This window comes from Piliocolobus tephrosceles, chromosome 3, assembly GCF_002776525.5.
Source record: "Piliocolobus tephrosceles isolate RC106 chromosome 3, ASM277652v3, whole genome shotgun sequence".
Classification (NCBI taxonomy): Eukaryota; Metazoa; Chordata; class Mammalia; order Primates; family Cercopithecidae; genus Piliocolobus; species Piliocolobus tephrosceles.
Window position 1 is genome coordinate 179920176 of NC_045436.1, and position 9646 is coordinate 179929821.

The 9646-nt window shown below is 54.4% G+C and overlaps 1 protein-coding gene across 1 annotated transcript in view; it reads right to left on the reverse strand.

The window, feature by feature from the left end:
- LOC111538969 (actin-binding LIM protein 2) overlaps positions 1 to 9646 on the reverse strand; it is an 89893-nt gene that overhangs the window by 37705 nt on the left and 42542 nt on the right. Inside the window, exons 8-9 of the mRNA XM_026448278.2 lie at positions 5758 to 5810; positions 4724 to 4865 (exon numbers count right to left, since the gene is read on the reverse strand). Coding sequence (XP_026304063.1) covers positions 4724 to 4865; positions 5758 to 5810 — 195 coding nt within the window. The remainder of the gene's footprint in view (positions 1 to 4723; positions 4866 to 5757; positions 5811 to 9646) is intronic.

Genomic DNA, 9646 nt, shown 5'->3' on the forward strand with positions numbered 1-9646 from the left:
TGTTGTGCAGGCTGGAGTGCAATGGCACAATCTTGGCTCACTGCAACCCCTGCCTCCTGGGGTCAAGCTGTTCTCCTGCCTCAGACTCCCAAGTAGCTGGGATTACAGGCATCCTCATGATCCGCCCGCCTCGGCCTCCCAAAGTCCTAGGATTACAGGCATGAGCCACCGTGCCTGACCCTCTTGTTCCAGTTCTGATGTCTGCGAATTCCACCCCTAGGGGGTCTCACATCTCTAAGCCTGAGCCAGGTGCCCTGCCCTTCCCACCAGATACCCTCGCGAGATTGACAGTAGCACGTCAGGGAGCCTCTTCCTTCGACCACGGACTAAGGGACGTGAGAAGAACTCTTCTGCCCCACCTTGTAGCTCCAGAGGAGTAAAAGGGGAAAGGAGGAAAGCCACCGCTGCCCCGGCCCCCACCCACCGCCTTCCCTTCTGCTCCCAGGTACAGAAAAGCTGCAGCGGGGCGCTGTCTCCTAACCCTCCCTCCCAACAGGCTCCGAGACCCGGCAGTGGGGAGACAAGCAGAGACAAGCACATCCCACCAGACATGGGACTCTGCCCAGTCCCACAGCGAGAGGACACACAGAAGGTGACAGAAAAATGCCAAGCCACAGGTAGGCTGGGGGTGAAGTGCCCCCAACTGGGGCCTTCCCTGTGCTGCCATGGAGGTTACCTCAGAGCTTTCCTCACCCCCTCTCCAACCTGCCCAGACCACCCTTGGCTCCCATCCTCCCACCTCTCACATGTGCCTTATGTGCTGGGATTTGAGGAAAGGGTCTTATTCCCTTTGGAAGTGCTGGGTCCTTTCTAGGGGCCACTGAGTCCTCTGGGCAGTGCCTCGAGCTGCCCAGGGGGTTTGTATGATGCTGATACGCCTCTGACCTTCGAGGGTGGGATGTGGGAGACCTCAAAAGAGAGGATGGGGTCTCAAGGAGCTAGGAATGTGGGACCCCAAGCAGTAGCAGGCCTGACTGCTGCGGTCGCAGAGTCCACACCACCTTGTGTTTCTCCCCCAGGGCAGCGAGCCTTGTCCTAGAAAACATGTTACAACAGAAATTCAATAGCCTCCCTTCCTGTGTAGAAACCAGGTGCACTCATAATATAAACTACTCTGCACATAGTCCAGATAATGCACTATGTGTAACATAAACAGGAACAGAAAAGTAGTCGATAGTAAAATATAGATTTCAATATGATGCCCTCTTTGGAGGGGTGGCAGTGCCTGCTGGGAACTAATGGGATGGGGCTGGCTCCCTGGTTTGTCACCGCCATAGAGTCCTCTGGCTTCCCTGCTGGGGAACGGGGACTGGGCCATGCTCCCCAGTGCCTCTCCACTGCCTAGCACCATGTCCAGCCCATAGTAGGTGCTCAGTAAGTATCTGGTGGAGGGATGGATGAAGGTCTGAAGGATGAATTCGGTCTCGGGTGAGACGTGCAGATGGTGTTGTGAGTGAGATGAGTTTGTGACCGGGCCCTTGCGAGGCCACAGAGGTGCCCGGCGGGCAGGCGGCGGCGGGATGCGCGTGCGCTCGCTCTGTCGGCGTCTCTGCCTCTCCCAGCTCCCTGCACGCTTCTCCAGGTCAGGGGCTGCTCTCGTCTTCTCTGTCCCCCTCGGCGCCCTGCTCAGCGTCTGGCACAGAGTGGGTGCTCAATAAATACCCGTTGAATGTAACGCATTTCAATTCAACAGACATTTATTGAGTGCCCACTGTGTTGGGTGTCACAGTCCTACCTTCCTTGGGCGCGCTACAGATGGACATCCCGGGGTGCAGGTGGCGTGCCTTGCTGTGTGCAAACGCTTTGTCCAGTAAAAGTTGTGTGTAAATGGAACTGGTGCTCATGGACTCAGGTCTGAGGGCTACTTGGTGATAATCAAAAGAACCCCGAGAGAAAAGGGTGGCTGGCTCTCAGTCTCCGTGTGCTCCCCTTCCCGCCTGGATTCCTCAGGAGGCCGCAGACGGCAAGGCTCACCTGATCCAGGCACCGCCGGCAGCCTGGGTCCTCGCTGCCATTTCCATGCAAATCGGGAAACAAGGCAATGCCATCGGGACAGAAATAAAGGCACAATCAGAATGGTTAGACACAGCGGGTTTCCTGCTCAGAGGAAGTGACATTAGAACACCAGGAGAAAGCAAAGGAAGGATAGCATCATAGCCACATCCTCACAAGCAGGCACGGCCAGAGGAAGGACAAGCACGTCTGTGCTGGAGCAGAATCTCCCCGGGGAATTCATGAGTGCAGCGCGGGCCACTGGAGTCCTGTAGACCCAGTACGCCAGGGTGGAGGCAGCTGCAGCCTGCGTGCGCCTGCACAGGCAGCCTGGGAGAAGAATGTGACGGCAAGGGGCGGGGCTGACACACAGGCCCCTGCCACTGAGTGACCAGCCCATCCACACACCCGACATGGCCTCCGGGCCTCGCAGGGCCAGCCACCCACCAGGCTTGTGTGCTCCTGGGGCAACTCCAGGGCACCTACGTTCTGGCATTTTCTTTTCTTTTTTTTTTTTTTTGAGACTGAGTCTTGCTGTGTCACCCAGGCTGGAGTGCAGTGGCCGGATCTCAGCTCACTGCAAGCTCCGCCTCCCGGGTTCCCGCCATTCTCCTGCCTCAGCCTCTCGAGTAGCTGGGACTACAGGCGCCCGCCACCTCGCCCGGCTAGTTTTTTTGTATTTTTTAGTAGAGACGGGGTTTCACCGTGTTAGCCAGGATGGTCTCGATCTCCTGACCTCGTGATCCACCCGTCTCGGCCTCCCAAAGTGCTGGGATTACAGGCTTGAGCCACCGCGCCCGGCTGTTCTGGCATTTTCAAACGAGGAAGGAGCGCACAAGGTGAAGGCCACCTGTGCAGGTCACACAGCGTATCAGGGGTATGGGGGTCACAGGGAGCAGCCCGTCTCTAGTCCGGCTTCTCCCACACAGCACCCCCGCTCCTCTCTTAGTCCTGAGTCCCAGGCAGGCCACAGACGTCAGTGGGAATTCTGGGGACAGTAGTTGGCCTCCCCGAAGAGTCTGTGGGGAGCTCATCCAGTGGGGGAGGCCATCAGTATGGCCCCAGCCTTGCAGAGTTCTGCCGGCCACCTGGCGAGGGAAGGACTGAACTCAGCTGAACGATGCCACCTTGAGATCCCCAAACACTGATATCCTGGTTCGCAGGGCAAATGCCCTGATGCTGGGACACTGAGCAAGGTGGGGAGGGTGCCGGGGGAAGCTGGTGGGGAGCGTGCTGGGGTGCAAGAGGAGTCCTCCTCCTCCAAACACAACGGCATCTGACACGTGAGTGCAGAGGGCAGAGCGGCCACGAGCCAGGCCAATGTTCCCTGGCCCGCAGGCAGGTGCTGCACCAGCTGGGGGCAGGGATTCCTGGGATCCGAGAGAGAGGGACCGGAGGACTGGCATGCAGCTGCCCACGGGGGCACAGGCAGGCACACGTGGACCAGCCCCACAGCCCCCTTGCCCCGCCTGCAGATGATACAGGCAGTTCCTCCGGAAGGAGCACGCTGCTATCTGGGGTGAACCCTTCTCCCTCTGGGGGAGTTTTTTGTGGGGTGGTTTTCCCATGGCAACGTCAACCTTGTGCCTGACCTCTGGGATCCTGGTATTTACAAAGCTGCACCCTAGGCGGGGGCAGAGGCCCGAGGGGTGCACGGACATCTGCTTACAGAGATCATACACAAGCAACACACCTTTGTTTAAAGTGATTCTTTAACACATAATCGTTTCCAAGCTTCTGTGTCTTCACTCTTTCCCGTCACATTGAAACACTTTTCTACTTTTGTTGTTAAGTGAGACGGTTTACAGTTTGCAGGCATGAGGATGAGGATGAGGATGAGAAACAGTTTCCATTTACTGAGCAGCTACTATGGCCGGCCAAACGCCACACACATACCCAGTTCTAGTCTCCTAACACCTGGCCCCTGTCACACGACCGGTCAGTGGTGAGCTCAGATTTGAACTTGGGACTGCCTCACTGCAAAGTCAGGTCTTTCTTCTGCTCTCACACCCCCATCCATCCTCTTCCAGCCCCTGCTTCCGAGCTAAACCCACGCCTTGCCCATAAAAACTGCCCCCAGCCCAGCTGAGACCCGCAGGCCACTTCTGGGTGGTGCTGAGTGAGTCTGGCCATGCTTGCTACTGGTTTTCACCTATGATTTACAGTGGCTGGAAGCAAACAGCATTCTCTGGAGTTTTCTCTACATTTGAAAATCACTCCTGATTCAGTCTTCATAACACCCCTAGGGTCAGGCAGACGCCATCACTGTCTCTCTATGAAGCCTGAGGCCGTGCCTTGTTCAGGATGAGTCACAGGGGACAGGGATGGTGCCACCACCAACTCCAAGTCTGCACTCATCAGCCGGACCATGCCCATGGCTGCTCTGGGGGGAACAGGCCCTGATTTCTACCCAGGAGCCCAGACACCTTTCTACCGAACAGCTCAGGAGCAGATCTGGGTTTCAGCATTCTTGCAGGCCCTGGAGATCCGTGAGGGGACATGCAGGCGTGGCCCTCGTTAACACACAGGCTCAGGGACAGTTCTTGGGAAGCCGGCAAACTGCAAAAGCCCCCCTTTCCCATCCGGTCAGCCCTTAGATTTGTGGGCTTGAACTATTCCGCTTTTAACAGGCAAGGCTTAGATTTGGGGGGATTGCTCTGAGTTATGGGACCCCATGTGCTGCGAGGCCTTTTGTGCACATCACAGCTCCTTCTTCAAAAGAACCACTCACGTGAGTGAAAGCTGTCCCCTGGCATCCTTTGGAGAAGGTCTCTGTCGGTCCCGCTGCTGTGGGACAAGGACTGGGTGTCCAGGTCTGGAGAGTTGGTCCTCGTGTCTGCATCTCCCTTGAGCATCAGCCAGCTGCTCTTCTGCTGAAGGTAAAAAACAAAGTCATGCAAATTTCAAGGTCATCTGCAACACTGGGCACATCTCACTGGACCATTCTTGTCGCCTCCTTACTTCTAACATCCGAGCTGACCCCGCTGTGAGAAAACTCATTATGTGAGAAACACAGCTTCCAATAAAAATCTCACCATTTAGTGAGACCTATCCAGACGCTATCCAGGTACACAGAGCATCTGGGGGAAATGGAGCTGCCCCCTCTTACGGACACAGACACTGAGGTCTGGGAGGCCAGGAGCCCACGGGGCTCCGCACGGGGAGAATGAGGGATGCTGCCCAAGTCCAGCCTCGGGCTCTCCCCACACACAGCCCTGCTTTCCAGCCCTAGCACAGGTGAAGGGAGCCAGGGAGGCTGAACTCAGCCCAAGCGCCAAGTCCAGCCTGCAGCCTGCTTTTGTCACGAGCGTGCTGTTGGAACACAGAGATGCCTGTTCGTGCCTTGGCTCCGGCTGCGTTCACAGAGTTCGGTAGCTGCATCAGATATGGTACAGCCCGCAAAGCCTAAAGTACTTACTCTCTGGCCCTTTATGAAAAACGTCTGCTGAACCTATCCTAGAATAATGGATGCCCCAAGGATGCACTTGGATTTATTTCTCTTTCACAGCACACATCTCTTCAGTCACAGAACCATAACCAAGTCACACGGGCACATACCCAGGACATTGGTAGGAGACGTGTGCATCCTAAATGTAGGAAGGAAACTGATGGAAGGCCTCCTACCTTTGGCCTCGCAGGGCCCCTAAGGAAAAGAATGTAACAGAAAGATTCGAAGTCTCCGTTGGAGAAGCCCTCACAAAACCGATTTCTTTCTGAGCAAGGCTGTTCTAAGCCTTCTAAGCCAGATCTGCTCCCTGGCATTACCTTCCTGTTATCCTGGTCGAAGCTTCCGTCCTCCCCATCCGATCGCCTGGCAGCTGGAAGGGAAAAATCCACTTGTAAAGGCAACACACCATTGACTGCGGGTTTCTGCCTCACCGTTTCCCATGTTACAGTTATGCTCAAAAATGAAAAATCAAAGAGAAGGTCAGTAGTCCGAGTGCCTTTCAAGGGGCAAGGAACAAGGTGAGCTGGAGGAAGCCCCCAGGGATCACGTTCCGGGGAGCATCAGCGGCAGGGGTGTGAAGTGAGGCCCGATTTCAGCGGCAGGGGTGTGAAGTGAGGCCCGATTTCAGTTCTAGCCAAACACCCACACAGAGTAGAGTCACGTTTTCAGATGTAGCCACTTGGTCTTTTGATTTTGTTTTGTTTTGTTTTTTTGAGATGGAGTCTCGCTCTGTCACCCAGGCTGGAGTGCAGTGGTGTGAGCTTGGCTCACTGCAAGCTCCGCCTCCCGGGTTCAAGTGATTTTCTCACCTTGGCGAGCCGGTAGCTGGGATTACAGGTGTGTACCACCACGCCTGGCTAAGTTTTATATTTTTGGAAGAGACGGGGTTTTGCCATGTTGGCCAGGCTGGTCCTGAGCTCTTGACCTCAAGTAATCCACATGCCCCAGCCTACCAAACTGCTGGGATTACAGGCATGAGCCACCGCACCTGGCCCACTTGGCCTTTTGAGAATACACATTTTAAAAACCTCCCATGTGACACAAGGTCTCAGTTGGGGAGGCCTACGTGTCTGACCTGGGCGAGGGGCTCTGGATACGCCACTGACTACCCCACCCACCCCCGCAGGAAGGGGCTTCGCGCCATTTCACAGATCGGGAGACTGCGGCTCAGGAACATGGTATACCTAGCCCCAGGTCACTGGTGAGTGGGCGGTAGAGGCTGACATGAGCCCAGTCCTTCTGAGTCCAAAGTCCTTCCCTGTCTGCCCCACCTGGCTAACTGCTGCTGGCAAACTGCAAAACGGTGACGAGTTCTGCTACTGGAAGACGTCCACGAAGAGCAGTCAGGAAATGACAAAATTACAAAATGCAACCAGAAATGGACTCAATGAAATAGAACAAGCAAAAGTCCATTTTGAAACAGTTCCTTTACCAAGAATACCATCTGGAGCTGGGCAACGAGGCATCTGGATTTTCCATTCGCCTTTTGTTGGGGGGTTGTCACCCAGCTGGGCTGACATCTCCAGCCAAGAATGAGCAAATACATCACACAAGGCCATGCTGACGTTTCTCGGCATCCAGTTTAGTACGTAAAGACCCACACCTTGTGTGTCTCCCTTACAGAAACACTGACCCCATGCACTGAACCATTACACAAAAACCCATCTCCGTCCCCAGCCCGCCACGAAGACACAGGCCTCAGGTAGGACACGCCGAGGTGGGCTTCTTACCTGCAGCGGGCGGCAGGCTCGGGCCCGTCTGTCTGTTGGCGTACCCTGCCTCCTGCACCACCAAGGACAAGACTGATACCAGGCCAGAGAGCTTGGAAATTTGGGATTGGGCTACAGGACCTTGACGAGATAAGGCCAAAATTGAAGACTAAGCAGTTCCGTTCCGAATACACTGACATCTCGTAACTCTCAACGGCTACCTGTTTCTCCTTCTTCCAGGAGAGACAGTGATTTTCAGCATGAAAATACAAAGCCCTGCTCTCCCCACTCACAGAGGCAAATCAACGCCAAGCCTGCTCAAGAAGCACTTAATGGAGAGGGAGAGGGGGCAGGGAGCTCCGGGGGACGCATGCCCGCAGCTGGACTCTCCTGTTGCCCAGACAACAGCCGTCGCCCGGCAGCGGAGCCCTTGAGTGTGCGGCCATACATCAGCCATGACTCTTGGCAGCTGCCCAGCAAGTCCCAGGGAGAAGGCAGGCCAGGGGCTCCTTGGAGTTCTAAGAGCACAGCCATTGTCCAAGCCAGAGAAGGGCCCTGGAGCTGAGTCGGCTGGCAAAAATAAATGCACCGTTTCCTGAAAAGCCAGGAGGCTGGAAAGTGGATCACCACTCTTGGAATAATCTGCACGTGCATGGACAATTAAGTCGCTACAGCTGAAGGGCCCTTGGGGACCTGAAATCCCAGCCCTTGGAATTCAGGCCTGGGTCCCCAGAGGCCAGCCTGGCTTCCGGGACTTTCCTCGGCCATGGAAGATGGGTTGAGCAGACACATTCTGGCTGAAAAGCCATCTCAGGTCTCAAAAACAGCCCCCGCCATCTGAGAGAGGGATGCTTTGCCAGGATTTAGCAAGTTTCCTCTGCAAACACTGCCAGCTCCTCCAGATGTGCACAGTTTAACCAGACTTGTACCAAGGGCTTTTTAAAAACCAGTTTGCTAACCCACAGAACAGTGACCTCTTGAGAACTAGGAGCTTGGGTAGGAAAAGACAGGAAACTGGCACTTCGGATTATTGGCTTGCTTCCATAACAGCTCTGAGCCTCAGTTTCCTCATCTGTAAAATGGGCGAAGGATGCCCACCCCTCCACATTGTGAGGATCACATGAGATAACCTGCATGGATGCTGGAACATAATAGGAAACTAAGCTCACAGGTTTTAAAAATTAGGAATAAACAAGAGGCTAAACTTTGAGGCTAATTTGCAGCATGCTGCTTTGGGATGTCAGAAAAAGATCAACTCAGGACAATAAGAGAAAGAGAGTTTAATATGTCTTTTGTATCACACAGGCAGCTCCTTCTGAGTTCTGGAATGCATTTGCCAATGAGGAGCCCTCTTGGGAAAGTCTGACTTTCTACTCCCTGTGTTCCTTGGGGAATCTTCAGTTGGAGGCATCTGAATGAAAGTAAGAGGCCTCAAATTTTTTTTCAGATACAGAACTGGCCTCTGCCTTTCCTCCTGCCCAAACCCCATCTTATCACTCATTCATAGCTGAACATCCATGCCAGCCTGTGTGCATCCCTTACTCCTTTATTCCTTTCCATACACTTATTCATGCACCCACTCACTCCTTTAAGTATCTGTCCATTCATCCAGCCATCCATCCATCAATCCATTCATCCATCCATCCGCCACCCATCGACCCATTTATTCATCTAACTACTCATTCATCCATCTACCCATCCACCCACCTATACACCCATCTGTCCATTCATCCAGCCAGCCAGCCGGCCACCCACCCACCACCCATCCATCTACCCACCCATCCACCCATCCTTCACCCATCCATCCATCCATCCATCCATCCACCCACCCACCCATCCACCCATCTATTCATCTATCTACCCATCCATCCATCTACCCATCCACCCACCTATACATCCATCTGTCCATTCATCTATTCACCCACCCGCCCACATATCAACCCATCCATTCATCCATTTACCATTGATCCATCCATCCTTCACTCATCCATCCATTCATCCATCCACCCACCCACCCATCCATCCATCTATTAATCCATCCATCCACCCACTCACCCATTTATCCATCCACTGCCCATCCATCCACCCATCCTTCCACCCATCCATCCATTCCAGCCACCCAACCATCCATCTACCCATCCATCCACCCACCACCCATCCATCCATCCATCCATCCACTTGTGCATCCACTTATTGTGATATTTATTCATCCAGCTTCCGCTTATCTACTCACTCACCTACCCATCCATCCATCCATCCATCCATCCATCCATCCGCCCACCCACACCCACCCATTCTTCCATTCCTCTCTTTGTCCACTTCATTTCTTTGCCCACTGATGCATCCATTCATCCATGTAGCCCTTAACTCATTGATCGGTCCATCTACCCTCTGTTCACCCTTAGCCCCTCAACCTTTATCCCCGTCTCCCTGTGCTGAGTACCTACTGTGCACTGTCCTGTCTTAAGAATGCGGGATGGCCGGGCGCGGTGGCTCA